Source organism: Bufo gargarizans, chromosome 10 (genome assembly GCF_014858855.1).
Source record: "Bufo gargarizans isolate SCDJY-AF-19 chromosome 10, ASM1485885v1, whole genome shotgun sequence".
NCBI lineage: Eukaryota > Metazoa > Chordata > Amphibia > Anura > Bufonidae > Bufo > Bufo gargarizans.
In genome coordinates, this window is record NC_058089.1 from 2021762 (window position 1) to 2040396 (window position 18635).

Consider the following 18635-nt stretch of genomic DNA (forward strand, 5'->3'; position numbering starts at 1 on the left):
AATCATTCTATTCTTAAAAAAAGTTCTGCAACTTTCTAATATATTTATGGGGGGATTTATTAAAACTGGTGTAAAGTAAAACTGGCTATGGCCGGGTTCACATCAGGTTTAGTTTTCCGTTCTTCTGATCCGTCATAGAAACAGATCCTGCATTTTAAGCATCCATTATGCACATTTTGCATTTGTTTTATCCAGTTCCGTCTGAGATCCGTTATTTTAGATGGATCTACTTCCTACACAAAGTTTTTATTTTTTTCCATCTAAAATAGCAGATCTCAAGACGGATGCAAAATGTGTATAACTGAGCATAACGGATGCTTAAAACACAGGATTCTTTTCTTTTGTTAATTTTTCTGTTCTTCTGACGGATCAGAAGAATGGAAAACTAAACGTGATGTGAATCCAGCCTTGATTACCCATAGTAACCAATTAGATTCTTCCTCTACCAAGGTGGAATCTGATTGGTTGCTAGGACAGTTTTCCAGTTTCGGTTTTGATAAATTCCCCCTTTTGTGTCTCAATTCCTTACCATTATTAAGATCTCTGCTTGTTGTCACTGAACAGGATAAATGCCCTTTAGATGCAGACGCTAAAACCTCTACATACCCAGCTCTTATGAAAGGGTCTGTTTCATTTGTATCCAGCTTAGACAATCCTCTGTGAGCCTGGAGATATTTTATCTCCACTGATACGTTGTAGCAAACTAGGAGGACAGGAGTGGAATATGTTGTTGGGATGTGTTTAGCTCACAGGAGTGTCGGCTATAGGGAGGATTATGTCCCGATGGATTTTCAGCCTCCAGATGAAAATAAGAATATTCCTATTCACTGCCAACAAGCAGAGTTCTAAAGAATGGCGAGGAACTAAAACACCAAGCATATGATCTTGATTTCCTTGGGCTTCCAACCTTTAGAATCCTCTCTCCCTCCTGGAAAGCCATATCCTCACCCACTTGTCTCGCCTGTGTTGGCCTGTACATGGGCAGCCTCATTTATTGATGCCCTCCCGTGGCTCAGGTGCTGTCTAATGCCTGGTGCTGGCCCTTTGGTTCCCTGCGGTGGTTACTCCCAACATGTTTCACACATGTGTGATATTAGGTGTCTATAGCTTTAGAGGGAACTGGTTTACAGCTCTTCGCTTCCAATACAATGGCTGCCGCAGACAATGAAGCTTTTACATAAATAACTGGAACATTTTCTCAGCATCCCTCTCTTTGTGTCACCCGGCGCTGGTTGAACAAATCCTATACAATGCGGTGGCATTCTTCTACACAGGCATTAAGTACGCATGTTCATTTCTTCCTTTCCATGATCCTGGGCCCTGATTTGAATAATAACTATGTAAAGTGTTTAGAAATTGGTCCATGCGCCTGCTCCTGAGGCGGCAGCGGCGAAGTAAAACAAACCGGTGCTGTGACATCTCGGCAATTTTCGCATTATCTTGTAAAATGTTTGCTTGCTTTGTGACTAAAGGATTTCTACCATGGAAATGGATAAAACGTTTCCTTGATATGAGGCCACTAATGTTTGTGACTTTGACTGCTCAGGTTCTAATTGACTGGATTAATGACGTGCTGGTGGGAGAGCGAATTATCGTCAAGGACCTTGCGGAGGATCTCTATGACGGGCAGGTTCTGCAGAAACTTTTTGGTAAGATGTAGAGAAATGGGGGTGGTGAAGAGTTCAGGGACGCCTAAGTGAAAACGTCTTGGGTCTGTATTACATGTTAACAGTAGCAGCAGCATCGTCATACAGGAGAGAACGTACAGCAGTGAAAGGGGTCTCATTATTATGTCGTAGGCTAAGGACAGGCAAAGAATTTTATCATGTTTTGAAAGTTTGATTCATCAAGTAATTTGTCTAAAGCTAGAAGGGCTAACGATGCCCCACATTTATTACAGTGGTTGAGGCTGGATGAGACATTCTGTGCATCTTTAGACAATAACTTTATACCACCTTTTGGTTGGGTTACTTTGTGGCAACTTTTGTGGGGGAAAAAAATTGGAACATTTTTATGTTAAGTGCAAAAAACACACAAAATACATTTAGTGCAACACAAGTACAGAAAGTCTCTCTCATTGTATCCATATTACTAGTGGATAAAATTAGTATTACCTCATTAGTAACATTGCAGTATACATTGTATCCCTCAAAACTCTGTCTAGGACCCCTGCTCTTCTCTAGCTACACTTTTGGCCTGGGACAGCTCAGAGGCCCACGGCTTTCAGTATCACTCTTATGCTGACGATATCTTCTATATCCTCCTTCTTCTCCTTTCACTTTCTAAAACTTAACATGGATAAAACAGAATTCATCATCTTTCCCCCATCTTGCCCCCCCCCCAACACACCTTTCGATCACAATCAATGGCTGCACACTCTCCCCGGTCAACCAAGTCCGCTGCCTTGGAGCGACCTTGGATTCTGCCCTTTCCTTCCGACCGCACATCCAAGCTCTTTCCACCACCTGCCGACTCCAACTCAAAAACATCTCCAGCATCCGTGCTTTTCCTCAACTTTGAATCAGTGAAAATGCTTGTGCACGCCCTCATCATCTCCCAATTAGACTACTAGACCATTCTCCTCTCTGGCCTTCCATCTAGCACTCTCGCACCCCTCCAATCTATCCTCAACTCCGCTGCCCGACTAAGGCTACTTTCACACTAGCGTTCGGGGCTCCGCTTGTGAGTTCCGTTTGAAGGCTCTCACAATCTGCCCCAAACGGCTCCGTACTGCCCTAATGCATTCTGAGTGGATGCCTCAGTCTGGCACCATTTGTCCTCCGCTCAGAAGGCGGATAGCTTTCGGGTGTCCGTCTGGCCGTACGGAGGCAAACGGATCCGTCCAGACTTACAATGTAAGTCAATGGGGACGGATCCGTTTGAAGTTGACACAATATGGCTCAATTTCAAACTGATCCGTCCCCCATTGACTTTCAATGTAAAGTCTGGACGGATCCGTCTGAGCAACTTTCACACTTAGAATTTTTTCTAAACTATAATCCAGACAGATCCGTTCTGAACAGATCCCATCGTCTGCATTATAAGAGCGGATCCGTCTGTGCAGACACCAGACGGATCCGCTCTGAACGCAAGTGTGAAAGTAGCCTTACCCACCTCTCACCCTGTTACCCCTCTGCCAATCCTTTCACTGGCTCCCCATTGCCCAGCGAATTAAATTCAAAATACTAACAAATACATACAAGGCCGTCCACAACCTGTCCCCTCCCTACATCTCCGAGCTCCCGATACACCCCCACACGCACTCTCCGATCCTCACAGGACCTCCTTCTTTCCTCTTATCACCTCTTCCCACAATCACCTCCAGGATTTCTCCCGTGCAACCCCCATACTCTGGAACTCGCTGCCCCAACATATCAGACTCTCACCGACAGTGGAATCCTTCAAAAGAAACCTGAAAACCCACCGACAACCAGTGACCCTGCTGCCTCTATACCACCATGACCAACTTAACCCGCACCTACTGTGTCCTTCTCCCACACCATGTAGATTGTAAGCCCTCGCGGGCAGGGCCCTCTCTTCTCCTGTACCAGTCTGTAACTCGTCTTGTTCATGCTTAGTGCAATTGTCTGTATTATGTATGTGCACCGCTTATCATATGTACAGCGCTATGGAAGGAATGGCGCTGTAATAATAAATAATAATAATACATTGTATAAGGTACTGACACCGGATCTGGTGCCAGTACTGTGGGCATTAGCTTTACAAATGGTAGGCAACTAGCAGGATTGGATGCAGCATAAGGGTTTATTCAAAAAAGCCAAAACAATAGTAAGTTCTCATCCCACAATGTCTCTTGTCACAGTCAGTTTGCAAACAGGTAGAAAAGAGTCAACTTGTGCAGGGTCTCATTCTCTATCTGTATATCTCTATCAGTACATTATACATTGTATCCGGTGTTTGTACATTATATGTTGTATCCGGTATCAGTACATTATACATTGCATTCGTTATCAGTACATTATACCTGGTGTTTGTAGATTATATATTGTATCCGGTATGGGCACATTATACATTGTATCCGGTGTCTGTACATTGTATCCAGTGTACATTGCATTCGTTATCAGTACATTATACATGATGTTTGTATATTATATATTGTATTCGGTATCAGTACATTATACATTATATCCCTTTATGGGCACATTGTATCTGGTGTCTGTACATTGTATCTGGTATGGGCACATTATACATTGCATGTTTTCTCAGTACATGATAACGTCCATTGTATCTTACACATTAGAAGTTGTATCATCATTGGTAAAGTCTCCATTGTGTCGGCAGCTTTTCAGACAGTATATATTCCTTTCAATATAAATAAGTTTCATAGTCACCTCTAGATGTAGTTTTCCCCCATCTTTTAATGAAACTTTTCATGAGTAACATCGCCGCTATCACCTTCCCCTGACCTGGCTTACAAACGTGTCTCCTGAGAGCCCGGCTTCAGTTCCAGTCTATAATTTCTTTAGTAAAAAATGTAGGATCCTTTCAAGCTTGTGTTAGAACCTAGTGACCCTTTCTGTGTTTAATACGAGGCTCATTGATTTCTGATGCAATATCTCAGCCTGTAGATGGGGCCGAAAGAAGCATCTGAGCTTTCAGCGGCTCTTCCTCCTGCGCGTCTGATCCATCCACTCATCTTTTTTCATCTCTGTGTCCTCGAGCGGCACAGACCACCAGCTCTTCAGACTGCAGCCCCTGCTTATTTCCTCTTTAGATAGAAGTTTAGATCTTGTTGGTTACATATTGCTACGTTATTAAGGCTCCCACCATTGATGAGTCACGAGCGCTAGCGCTGGACAAGAGGAGCTCGCCCCTTTCTCCAGCTCCCTATACCCTGTGGGTGGTGGGTTTTGAGAATTTACAGATAACCCGGCCCTCGGTGTCCTGCTTATAGAGTGGCTTATAGAGTGTTCCCTTTAAAACAATAAAAACTCAGTTGCCCCTTTAATATTAGACTCACTGATCTCTTAAAGGGCCAGTTCAGTCTTCCATGAACACTGTACAATAAAAACTGCAACTTTCCTACTTTGTGTTTCCATTCCTCACTATTATCAAGACTTCTTATTGCTGTCAGTGAACAGGAATGCTCACACAGGTGATGGGCTTGCTAAAATGCAGCAATGTAGATAGGACAGTAGGAAAGTTTATACCTTTGTCGAGTTTATAGCTCTGGCACATGGTAACAAACCCTCAGCTGTGCCAACAGGATTAGTTCAGGGCAAGATTTCAAACTAGAAATTCCTTTTCATTTTTTCAGACAGCAAGTAGAGATCTGAAAAAGAGGCAAAACCCTGTATTATGCGAGGGTTAAACTTCATGAGAGGGTTTTCTCAGACATGTTTCATAGGGGGCAGGGGGTCCGGTTTCCAGTCCGGCACATAAGGGGACAAGAAGGCATGAGCTGCTTCTATTTGACATATCCACATAGGATAGACCAGGGATCAGTAACCTCTGGCACTCCAGATGTTCTGAAACTACAACTCCCAGAATCCTCCTTTCACTTTTAGGGGAGTTACAAGAATAGCTGAGTACGTGTGCATGCTGGGAGTTGTAGTGTTACAGCAGCTGGAAACTGGAGTGCCGAAGGTTGCTGATCCCTGGCATAGACGGCAGCTCATTGGCAGTGGTTCCTGCGCCCTTACAGGTTGTCACCCAGCGTTACAAAGAATTTATTAACACAAAACTATGAATTATAAAAAGTAACAACCCCTGCAGCTCCTTCTCTGTGTGTCAGTTTTCCTGCAGCCCCGGCATTATATTCTTGTAGCTCAGGCTATACAGACCTATAAGTAAGCAATGCTGTACACGTGGTTGCAATCGACGAGTCCGTCTGCAATAGCCCTTTACTATACTCTTGTCTCTGAATACAGAGAAGCTGGAAGGAGAAAAGCTGAACGTGGCTGAAGTCACACAGTCCGAAATCGCCCAGAAGCAGAAACTGCAAACAGTCTTGGAGAAGATCAACGAGACCCTGAAACTCGCCCCAAGAAGCATTAAATGGAATGTAGACTGTGAGTTCCCATTACGTCTCCTCACCACTGCTTATTCTTAATGGAAACGCCTCGGTCTGGGGTCTCAGTGGCCATGTATATAAATTAGTATAAAGGAAGGAGTTGGTATGGTCTACATAACTGGACCCAGCATCAGGTTCCATGGATGTAACTTTGAATTAAAGGGCTTGTCCAACATGACCGATTTCTTCCAAGAACAGCGCCACACCTGTTCCTAGGTTGCACCTGATATTGCAACTCAGCTCAACCTAAGTAACTGAGGCCGAGCTGTATCATCAGATGAGACCTGTGGATAGAAGTTGTACTGGAAGAAAGCAGCCATGTTTTAGTAAACCTTTTATAGTTATTAGGGGTATCCCGGGGTATCCCCCCCCCCCCCCATGCTGATTTAGAAAGCGCTCCATTTATGATGAGGCCTCCTCATAAATTATATGCACTTCCTTTCTTTAACTTTTACTTATTTCCTTATATTCCAGCTGTTCATGCCAAATCCGTAGTCGCCATTCTCCATCTTTTGGTTGCCTTATCTCAGTATTTCCGGGCCCCTATCAGGCTTCCTGACCATGTGTCCATACAAGTGGTAGTTGTACAGGTAAGGCAGAAACTTGATACATTTTTCTGGTCAGACATCAAAATGTGTTACTTTGTATTTACGATAATTTGTAATGAGATCATTGGCATTTCGTAGCAGTTTCCCTTTCCTGCGCACCACAGATATGTTCTTCCTTTACCAGGTGCAGACTGACATTAGGCTTCTTGCTAATAGTTTTGGATAGTTCTAGGAATGCAAAAAGGGATGGGACTTGTGTTACATGAGTAGATAATTTACGTATCAGTGGGATTTTGTCTTCTCTACTTAAGCCTCATTCACATATGAGTCTTCCGCGTATGCGTGCTGTTCATGTTCTCCACGGACAGCGCATGCACCAGTTCATTTTTAATGTGTGTATTTACACATGTGTGTTTTACCAGGGTCTGTGGGTCCATGGTTTTAGCATGGATCCATCACGCTCATTATAATAGTATATGGGTCCGTGAAACCATGGATGCATCAGTGTTTAATTCATGTTTCATGGATAATTTGGAAGAGATACCCTGAAAATTATTTTTCAGATGCACAGTGTCCGTGAAACACGGCTGACACACGGACCACACACAGATACTTACCGTAATGGATGTCTTGACAGAGGCATCACTGACCATCTTTTCACAGATTTCAGCACGGACGTGGGAATGAGGCTTTATTTTCAATGATTTCTAAGGTAGAAATGTTGGAAAAATAGGAAATGTGTGACGCCCCATATAACGGCACAGATCCATTCTGTGCCTCCACCTCCTCATGTGGTTGCTCTAATAACACTAAAATCTAATTATGCCCTTTAATTGGGATATCGCTAAACCTTTTTGACACATAATAAATAGTTGTCATATGGATAATGGCCCTCAGAACACATTCATTTGGCAAATTCAATTTACTATAAAGTCTAACATAATCTGCGGAGGAGGGAGGGGGTGATGCGTTTTGTTTTCAGTTTCCAGCTGAATGTACCAAAAAAAGGTTAAAAAATTTAGTTTTTTGAGACACACCAAATAACGTAAATTTAAAAAAAAAAAATTAAATAATCTTCTTGTCCATTCTGTGGCCCTACACAGGAAATAGAACGTGTCTTATTGTTGTCCGTTTTGCGTACAAAGACAGGACATTTCTACAGAAGTTAAAAAAATAAAGGGGGGCATGCACTCACCTGGGATCCGTGATTTGTGGAAATAAAAATAAATAAATAGGGCCGTGTGCATGAGCCCAAATGCAGATTTGCAATCTGGAAAGCTGACCCATAGTACTTTTCACCCAGCTTTTCTAGAAAGAGAAAAGCTAATGACTACCCTCTAAAGAAATCACTAGTAAATAAAAGGCCCTTTGGGGTATATTCACCATTTGCAGGTTTCTTGCACAAATTTCATCGGCTGCAGATCAGTTCTATGTATCTGTATTGCGGTTTCTGCAAGCCCCATGCAGCGGACACTAACCACATCCCCCCGGTCATCCTCCATTGTCCAGATGTTAGAAATGTTATTGACTTGCTATCTTTTAGATATACCCATATCTGGGGCTGCTGGGTGGCAAGCAATATGTTTACAATTACAGAATGCCCAGCTTTCTCCGGATCCTGAATGGCAAAACCGGGTGTGTATAATTTTGCAGCTTCTGTCTAAAATAAAAATGAAGCAACTTTACCCAACAGTCTTAAAGGGGGTTTCTCAGGAGTTAAATATTGATGACCTATCCTTAAGATAGGTCATCAATATCTGATTGATGGGGGTCTGGTGCTCATCACCCCTGCTGATCAGCTGTTTGAAGATGCTGCTGCCTCTCCATAGTATGCCTTGGGGGCTATGCTTGGTCGCTTGAGTGGGACTGAGCCGAAGAAAGGTCACTTTGTTCTGGTTCTGACAAAGCTGCCAGTTTGATTTGATGTACTGCTCCAAATTAATTAATTAAGATACGTGCACGGAGAGATCAGACAGACAACTCACTACATGGAGTTAATCAGTATCTCTGGTTTATTTCTGAAAACAACATGGGTTTCATGAGAGGAGGGAGTGGGAGGGGGGTGAAAGATAAAGTATATATTTTCTATTGGCTATGAACTCTCTACTTTTCTGTAACCTTGACGGCCAGAGGAAATTCCTTCTCCCTCCCCCCTGGGTGAAACCGTTACTTCTTTCTTTGTAGCTGCTTGCTTGAGCTGAACAGAAACCACAAAGAAACACATGATAAAAACACAAAGTAAGATTCTAGTTTATAGGTGTTGGCTGAATGCCTGGCCACCATCTTAGCTCAACAAGCAAGTATCCATTTTGTATCAATAGTCCATAACAACTTGACTGATGGAGGTAACATCACAGTTTGAGGCGGAGGCTGCAGAACTTGCCCGGGTGCCACGGCCCCTTCCAACAGCTGATAGACGGGGGAGTCTGATGCCACTAATCTGATATTAATCACCTATCCTGAGGATAGACCATCAATATTTAACTCTTGGAAAACCCCTTTAATGACATCTCTTCTCATTCTGCACAGTTTTCTAGGTTTCGCTAAGGCTACAGAATACAGATCAAATCTGTGCAGAAAGTAGAAGAGAAGATAGATGAGAATGAGTAGCACATGAGTGCAGGCTCAGACTACACAGGGGTTGTTTGTAGTCTGTTACCATGGTGACACATAGGTCTGCATGGGAGCGGTATACACAAAACAAGTGGAAAATATAGGAAAAATTGCTTAATTCTGTGTTTTTAATTCTTGAAATGGAGATAATATATTCTATAAAATTAATACAATAAGGCTTCATGCAAATGGCCGTTGTGCGGTCCCCAATGCACAGGCTACATTCGTGCAGCAGCCGGGACGGATCAGCTTGAATGGGTCCGTGATCCGTCCGCACCGTAAAAAAATGGAACATGTTCAAATTTTTTGTGGTGCAGAGGCACGGACAGAAACACTGTGGGCTTCCGTTCCCGGATTGTGGGGTGTACACGGCCAGTCCCCGTGTATTGCGGACCCGCTGTATGTGGGCCACAATATGGCCACGGCCGGGCGCATGAGGCCTTGCTAAACCAACTCTTGATGTCGATTTGTCTATTCACTTGTGTTTATTCTGTTCCAGAAGCTGGATGGAATGCTGCAGTCTCGCCAGATCCAAGAGGAAATCACCGGTGACACCGAGTATGTAATCGTCATTTCTGTCTACTATTTCTTAATGCAGAGCAGATGTGCATCCGACTATAAAAGAGGTGGTCCAACTGGATTTATTTTACAATTGAGTTAATATAGCATTTGATCACCAAGATCTGTGCAGGGAATGCTGGGAGATTTCAGCACTGAATTGTGAATGCTTAAAAGAAACAAAATATATGATTTTTCCTGATGATTATTCCCATTGGAATAAATGGAAAGAGGGGAAGATATGATTGGGATGGGATAAAGCCTAAGCCTGTGAATACCCCTCTGCTATTATTGTATCATTATGTTGTTAAATATTCCGTGGCTGCTCTTTACAACTAATATGGAATTTTTTTTGTTTTATTTCTAAAGGGCCTTATCAGGAAGACATGGTGAGTGTAATGGGTGTTAAAGGTTCACAACATTCCCCCTTTTTTAGGTATTTAAAAATTAGAAAATCCACTTACAAATACATAAAAATTCCAATAATCCGGGATGGTGAAATGACAGCTCTACTGTAGGACTAGGTTTCTTTATCCAGATTTCCAAACCATAAGGGGTTTTGGTGAGAAGCATTTATCCACTAGACAGATGGTCCATTCTAGAATGGTGGGGTCCGACTACTGGTCCAGCTCGATTCTCCATTTCCCCAACTTAAAGACCGCAGCTAGGAAAAGCTTACATGCTCCCTGCTACTCCACTGACAGGGAGTCAGAAACTACGACTCCCAGCATGCTGCATGTACATCTTGGGAGTTGTGGTTTCACAACTGCAGTGCCGGAGGTCTAGGGAGAGAGCTGAGCGCAACGCTTTGGGGTTGCCTTGGAAGCCCCAATAGACTTACTCTTCCATAAGTGCCATAGACTCTGAATGGAGGAGCAAGAACCAGCAGTCTTGTGGACAGGAGGAAATGGGAATCTGCGGTTCCCCATTCGGAGTTCCCATCTATCAGAGCCCCTTCGATGCAACATTTATCACCACCAATGCAGTGTATAAATGCTTCAGATTGGAATACCCCTTTAAATAATGTTTCTTGTAGGCAACTTTTACTTGTGTTCTTTTTATATCTATTATGCTTCAGCTTCTCACCATTTTCAAGAGTTCTGCTTGCTGTCAGTGAATGGGAACAGTACTAATAATCCTATGTGATATCGGATGATACACTTTAATTTCACTGATACATTGTAGCCAAATATCAGGAGGGGGGAAGGGGAATTTGTGACTCACAAAGGATTGTCTAGAATGATACACTGTAACACACCGTCAGCCTGTGGATGTAGCAGCAAAAAAATGGTTTCCTCTGCAGTGAAATGATGAGGCCATGAGCGGCTATGGGGTCCCGCGGCTGAAATCCCTGCATAACTATTTTGTGAGACGTAAATCTGCGCTTTCCTTTCTGACATCTGTGTTATTTCTGTCTTACTGATTTTTCTATTTTAGAGAGAGATGCTTTTGATACGCTCTTTGACCACGCGCCAGATAAACTTAATGTTGTAAAAAAGGTTAGTGATTGGATTATGAACGCTCTTCACTACTGGGGGGCAGTGTTCTTTTAAAAATGCAGCTCAAATTATTTCACATGGACATTAATGGTTTTTTATGATATATTCAGGATTATTTTGGTTTTGTCACCTTCTGATCTACTATCCATGGTGGTGATGTAACCATCCCGCTTGCTCTGGGGTTGCCTTGGAAGCAGCAGCTTCTTCTTCTCTGCATGGGCTTCCTGTGTTTGTGCCTGTCATCTTATGAATGTAAGCCACATAACAGGAGGCCCATGTAGAGTAAGGGGAGGTTCACATCTGCAGGAACCTATTCCAGTAGACTGTTCCTCTGCCAGGGTAACAGACTACCGGAATTACCGTATCCGCCATAGCCGCCTCTTCCCCATTGACTACAATGGGATTCAACAAGGATCCGTCAGCTTTCCGGCATAAATTGTGGCTTTCGGACACACAAATAAGGTCCAGGCAAAAGCCGTAAGATCCCATTATAGTCAAAGGCATATGCGGTGGTGCCCGGCTTTATCTGGCTATGCCGAATACAGGAAACTCTAGTAGTTTACTTCTCTGCCAGAGTTTAATCCGAAGATGTGAACGTAGCCTGAAGGTGAATAGCCGGCTGAGCGGCTGATTGTCGGGAAGGAAGCGTTCAGCCGACCCGTCACAGTATGAGGACGACGGCTTGCTATAGCGATCCCTCGTAGAGAATCATGGCTTCTGAGCAGCAAATCGCTGATTACACCACACAAACTGCTGCCCAGAAACTATGATCAGCGGCGCCTGCATGAATGACGGGATCACCTGATCAACAAGCGTTTCACTCGTGTATCGGGTGATCAGCGGCACATTTAGACGGCCATATGATCGGGAACGACGGTTCTCGATAATCTGGACGATTATTAGTGCATCTAAATCCACCGTCAGGGCTCGTTCACAAGACCGTATGTCTTTTTCAGTGTTTTGCGGGCCGTTTTTCCCAGATCCGTTTTTTTTACAGTAGTGTTTACGGTTCCGTATGGCATATACAATAGACAGTAATTACATAGAAAAAATTGGGCTGGGCATAACATTTTCAATAGATGGTTCTGCAAAATTGGAATGGATGACATAGGGAGTACATTCCATATGTGTTCCTTTTTTTTGGGCAGAAATATTGCCTTGAACGGAGCCACGGAACGCGATTTGTGGGCAATAATAGGACATGTTCTATCTTTGAACAGAAAAATGGAAACAGAATGCATACGGAGTACATTCCGTTTTTTTGGCGGAACTATTGAAATGAATGGTTCCATATACGGAATGCAAAAATAATTCATGTGAACGAGCCCTTAAGGCTGCCCGTTGCCGTATTGCAGACTGCATTTGCGGATCCGCATTACACGGGCACCGTTTTGTGTGCATTCCGCATCGTGGATGCGGACCCATTCACTTCAATGGGTCCGCAAATCTGGAGATGTGGAACGGAAGAACTGAGTGCTTCCTGGGGTTCCGTGCCTCCGCACCACAAAAAGATAGAACATGCTCTATCTTTTTGCGGAACAGAGGAATCGCGGACCCATTCAAGTGAATGGGTCCACGATCCCCATGCGGCTGGGCTACGGTCGGTGCCTGTGCATTGCGGTCCACAGCACGGGAACGGGCTTCACACGGTCGTGTGAACAAGCCCTTAGTCTGGAGATGCTGAGGACAGAGCAAGCAGTAATGTCCACAGTATCAAAAGCGAGAGAAACAAAACATCCCCGCAATTGTCGAGGTAATGCTGGGAGTTGTGATTCGCTACAGCAGGAGAGCGCCGTGACTGAGATATCATTACGGATTTTCTTTTTTAGACTTTGATAACTTTTGTGAATAAACACCTCAATAAACTAAACCTGGAAGTGACGGAGCTGGAGACACAGGTAGGACATCCTTTTATGTCACAGTCCTACTACTATTTGTCATTATAACGGAATTTATTTCTGAGTTTATAAAGAAAGAATCTTAAATGTTTTTATTACTTAAAGGGACACTGACAGGCCGTTAGAGCATATAAAGTGACATATTCTTCTATTGGTCTTAATATGCTTAGTTAAACTCTACCATTATCCCCCTCGCTGCTTTTCCTTTACTTATAAAAAATGTTTTGATCAATATGCAAATTACCTTCATTTGTGCCCAAGGGGCTGTCCCTCATTCAGTTCTGTGCCCAGCCGCGCCCCAACTGCCGGCTCCTAGTGCCGCCCAGCTCATTAGTATTCACTGCACTGGGTGGCTTTTTTTTCCTCCCGACGCGGTGAAATCCCGCGCATGCCCAGTGCTATTCTTCCTGGCATCAGCCTCATCTTGTCGCTCCGTGCCTGCGCCGGATGAGGTCCCTGGCACCCTCCAGCTCCAGTAGAAGATAGTACTGGGCATGCGCGGGATTTTACTGCGTCAGTGAATACTAATGAGCTGGGCGGCACTAGGAGACGGCAGTTGGGGCGCGGCTGGGCACACAACTGAATGAGGGACAGCCCCTTGGGCACAAAGTAAGGTAATTTGCATATTGATAAAAACACTTTTTATAAATACAGGAAAGGCAGCGAGGGGGGATAATAGTATAGTTTAACTAAGGATATAACACCAATAGAAGAATATATGTCACTTTATATGCTCCAACGGCCTGTCAGTGTCCCTTTAAACAGTTTCTCTTTAGCACCAACGTTTAGCCCTCTGGATACAGACAGCAGTATAAAGTATGGAGGTTTTCCTTCTGGTTAGCATGGATACATGTAAATGTCCATTCTCCTCTAGTCTATAGTAGACATATTCACATACACTGTAATAAAGTGGTGAAGTGTAGAAACCAGCAGATTAAGTTCAATGCCTGACCATGGAAGTTGTCATGACACCCAGAATGGAAACCTCCATTCTTTATACTGCAGGCTGCAGCCGGAAACTCTGCAACATAAAAGCACAGATTCTATTAGAAAGTGACTTCTATTTTTGTGTTTTTGTAGTTTGCAGATGGCGTCTATCTCGTACTCCTGATGGGCCTTTTGGAAGGATATTTTGTGCCCCTCTACAACTTCTTCCTCACTCCAGACTGCTTTGACCAAAAGGTAATCTCACAAAGGTTTATCCAGACGCCTCTTCTGTGCGCGTTGCGAGGGCTACCATCGTGGTGAGCTCATAAAAACTAGTCACATCAGCACCTCCAAAATAATGTTTCCTGTCTTCAGGAGTCCAGGCGTATAAGCCGAGATGACAGATCCATTATATTTAATGATCGGAGCATGTTATGGTTTGAAATATCCGATATTCTGGCAATAGGCAGATTAGGAGAACTCTTGTGCACGGGGTCCGCTCATCTGAAGTCTGTGTCAGGCTTTCAATAGGTCTAATGATGTGGTTGGCGGCGCCATCTGTATGTCCTCCATGTCATCACGGTGGTCATGGGTTCTTTCTCCTCTGCACGGCTTCTACAGAAGGCAACAGGTTAATAGAATCCATTTTCACAGACATTTCTCTTGCCATGATTTCACTTGTAGCAAACATGTCGAGTGTGACATCTGCTGCCGGGGTTTCTGAGGGGTTTGTCTTGGCAGAAAGGAGCTGGAGAGGATCTACAGCAGCAGTGATACAGGCTGAAATCTGACACATTGCATCATGGGAAGGGGGGTGAACTGGGCAGTGAAGAGTTAAGTGAGGCAGGTAAGCAGAGTTAATAGTGCTGTCCACGGGCTTCCCCCATCAGTGATATTACGGCCCCGGTATTATACAGTTAACACAAGGACTTCTGGGTCATTTCTGGTGATTTTGGCTCTTTAGTCTTGATATCCTTTGCTTTCCCTCCAGGTCCTAAATGTGTCTTTTTCCTTTGAGCTCATGCAAGATGGCGGCCTAGAGAAGCCAAAGCCAAGGCCAGAAGGTCAGTCCCGTCTTTTTTGTACGATGCATTGTATCTCCTGCAGTGATGGTTTCTGAGCGCGTCATCTTCTGTTTTACCCTCAGACATAGTGAACTGCGACCTGAAGTCCACCCTCAGAGTCCTCTACAACCTGTTCACCAAATATCGTAGTGTGGAATAAGCTCCGCAATGAGGAGGAAAATCCGGAAATAAGCCCAAAAAGCTTCACTAACATTCACTAGCTCAATTTCATGCTGAGAAAAAGGGAACCTTTTATATATTTTTATTATATTTGGGACTGTCTAGTACTGGGTTTATCTAAAATCCCAGCTGGGACCACAGTCCTGGTAATGGGGGAGTGATAATAACCCCCTTTATAGTCATTAGCCCTCATGGACAGGACAGGTACATTAACCACGGAGTGACCTTCCACGTGTATTAAGTAGATGGCGCTTTCCACCTCTGTTTTTATACTGCCACTTTGTTTCTGGACTCCGCCCACCATTTAAAGGGCAGTTCCATCCTAATTCCTTTTTCTCTCCAATGTCTTAAAAATTCTGCTCAGCTGTTTCCTAGTTTTACTTGTGCCTAGGAAAATTGGCTGACAACCAATATATATGCTAGTATGGGAGTTGTCAGTCAGCCTTTCCAGGCACCTGGTAAATATTTGCCTAGTCGCTCTTATGGCTTCATAACTAATCAGTTTAGGAGTCTTAGCCATGTGGGTGACAACCCTTGTGAGAGCAGTTTCTGTACCCATACGGGATGTCAGACAGTTTTCCTAGGCACATATGTAACTGATAGGACAAATCACATTTTTAACTGGGGAATTTTCTTTCATGCCTTTTATTGCTACGCGTTTTGGTGCTAGACACGTCTCTCTTGTATAGTGATAAAGAGTATAATGAACCAGAAGCAGCAAAGAAGGTTCCTTGTGTTTTATATTCTGTATCTACACCCCCCTCTAAGATGCACAGCGCCATAGGTTTAACAGTGCTGTCAAATAAATGATTACTACGCATTTTGGGGCTTAACCAAGAATAAGAAAGGCAACCTGCAATATGACGCCCTAGGAATAGTAGCGAAGATCTCGATATTCCTATGACTTTTCAGGTAGACTTGCAGTTTTATCAGTCAAGAGTATAAACTTAGATGCTATGATAAGAACCTAGAAGAAGGAGTGGAGGTTAGTTCAATGCAACGCATTTTGAGGCTGAACCAGTATAAATTTAGATGCTGCAAAGAGTATGTGACCCAGGTGTAGCAGCAAAGGTTCCTAAGGGTGGGTTCACCCGGCGCCGCAGCCTTATCTCAGCTTCTCCTAATCCAGTGACGTCACATTCATCAGTCATGTGGCCTAGATGCGGCTCAGCCCTATAGAAGTGAATGAGGCTGAACGCAATACCAAGCACAGCCACTATACAATGTACGGCGCTGTGCTCGGTGAGCTGTGAGAACCGGTGCCTTCTGAAACTGCTGGTCAGCGGAGGTCCTGAGTGTTGGACCCCACTGCTCACATACTGATGACCTATCCTGAGGACAGGTCATCAGTATTAAAATCTCTGAAAACTCTTTTAATCTATAGTATAATCTACATTTGTGTCTGAAGAGCTTTGCCCAGCCCTGAAACGCGTAGTAACTTCTTCTTGTAAGATCTAAATTTATACTCTTGTCTAATAAAGAAGCAAGTCTGGCTCCAAAACGCGTGGCAGTAAAAAGGTTCATTACATTGGGGTCTTCGTACTTATATTATATGATGGGTGCCAAACTATTTCTGAGGCTCCTTGTCCTCTGTTCCTCAGGTGCACATTCGTCCAGGTCAGGCATGCTCAAACTGCGGCTTTCCAGCTGTTGTAAAACTACAACTCCCACAATGCCCTGCTGTAGGCTGTTCGGGCATGCTGGGAGTTGTAGTTTTGCAACAGCTGGATGGCCGCAGGTTGAGCATGCCTGGTCTAGGTTCCATAATAATCTGGTCAACCACCGTTGAACCCTTCGAGGCTCTTCGGCATTTTCTTTAGGATGTAAAGCCCAACACCAAATCCCATATTCAAGAAGGATTTCTAGAGGGGTAAGGCTGGGGCGACACTGGTCGCGGCCAGGATCACTGGAATCCCAACTAATGGGATCCTAGCGGTAGTTGCAAAAAAAATCCAACACGGCTTGAGTTCTTGCGACTGCCATGGCCATCTCATTAATTTCTATGGGATCGCCTTTGCTCAGCGATCCTGGCGGCGACCAGTGTCGTCGTGTAGCCCCAGCCTAGTACTACATTGGGATCATAGTAGTAACTTCATGTTATTTTCGGGTTCAGCTACCTGTAAATTATTAACAAATTTTGGCACTGCTCATAATGACATCCCCTTCCCCCCAAATAAAACCACTCCGTATTCAAACCGTGCAGTATACTACGGCATGTAACACGTGAGTACAAGGAGGAAGATGACCGCAAAGCGAGACCAATAAACTAAATGGATGCATTAATGGACCGCTTATAAAAAAAAAAAAATTAACGATTGTATTAAATATATTATGTCGCTCACGCGGCGTCTGACTGCGTTAATTTACATGATCCTGGTCTTGACTCATTTAATGCATAATTTATGGTTTTTGCAAAATCCTGCTAATGAATAACTGCTGCAGGTCTGTAATTTACCTGCTGTGAAAATGAAGAGGTTGAAATATATATACGAGGAGTGCTCGGTGTGCCGCTAATCTGCCGCCGATCCTCAACACTCGGGCCATTGTGCCAGGTGTTTCCTTCTTAAATCAAGGCAGTATAATATCATGGCGGTCCCCCGCAGCATCTACAACTGGATTAATTGTAAGTCATAGTCCCACACGAAGCGGCGCTATATTTACACTGTGTGCGGGGAATGTCGGTCACATACCATTTCAATAATAACATATCACCTATTGTGATAATTGGACGTCGCCTGGCTGGCCGCTATCCGTTTGCCAACTGACGTTAATAGATTTTCCAGGTTTTCTTTCATAAAAATTGTCTTAATTTCAAGGCTCAGTGGTAAAATAATTTTTATAAGCTATAGTGCACAATATTTATTTCTTTTTTTTATACAAAGTCTTAATGTAGGATGTAAAACACTAAGGCTACTTTCACACTTGCGTTCAGAGCGGATCCGTCTGAGACGGATCCGCTCATATAATGCAGACGGTGGATCCGTTCAGAACGGATCCGTCTGCATTATATTGTAAAAAAAATTCTAAGTGTCAAAGTAGCCTCAGACGGATCCGTCCAGACTTTACATTGAAAGTCAATGGGGGACGGATCCGTTTGAAAATTGAGCCATAGTGTGTCATATTCAAACGGATCCGTCCCCATTGACTTACATTGTAAGTCTGGACGGATCCGTTTGCCTCCGCACGGCCAGGCGGACACCCGAACGCTGCAAGCAGCGTTCAGGTGTCCGCCTACTGAGCGGAGCGGAGGCTGAACGCTGCCAGACTGATGCATTCTGAGCGGATCCGCGTCCACTCAGAATGCATTAGGGCTG

The 18635-nt window shown here is 43.9% G+C and overlaps 1 protein-coding gene and 1 long non-coding RNA gene across 2 annotated transcripts in view; one reads left to right on the forward strand and one right to left on the reverse strand.

Annotated features, from left to right (window-relative positions):
• PARVA (parvin alpha) overlaps positions 1-18019 on the forward strand; it is a 63958-nt gene extending 45939 nt beyond the window's left edge. Inside the window, exons 4-13 of the mRNA XM_044270686.1 lie at positions 1547-1649; positions 5892-6032; positions 6509-6624; positions 9695-9753; positions 10123-10142; positions 11191-11252; positions 13082-13150; positions 14231-14332; positions 15069-15141; positions 15225-18019. Of these exons, the coding sequence (XP_044126621.1) occupies positions 1547-1649; positions 5892-6032; positions 6509-6624; positions 9695-9753; positions 10123-10142; positions 11191-11252; positions 13082-13150; positions 14231-14332; positions 15069-15141; positions 15225-15301 (822 nt within the window). The 3' untranslated portion in view covers positions 15302-18019. The remainder of the gene's footprint in view (positions 1-1546; positions 1650-5891; positions 6033-6508; positions 6625-9694; positions 9754-10122; positions 10143-11190; positions 11253-13081; positions 13151-14230; positions 14333-15068; positions 15142-15224) is intronic.
• Positions 3581-8126, reverse strand: LOC122920884. Its single transcript, XR_006386944.1, has 3 exons — positions 7966-8126; positions 7200-7289; positions 3581-5293 (listed from the first exon to the last, which is right to left on the reverse strand). It is a non-coding gene; the product is annotated as an uncharacterized LOC122920884 (long non-coding RNA).
• Positions 18020-18635: the final 616 nt, after the last annotated feature.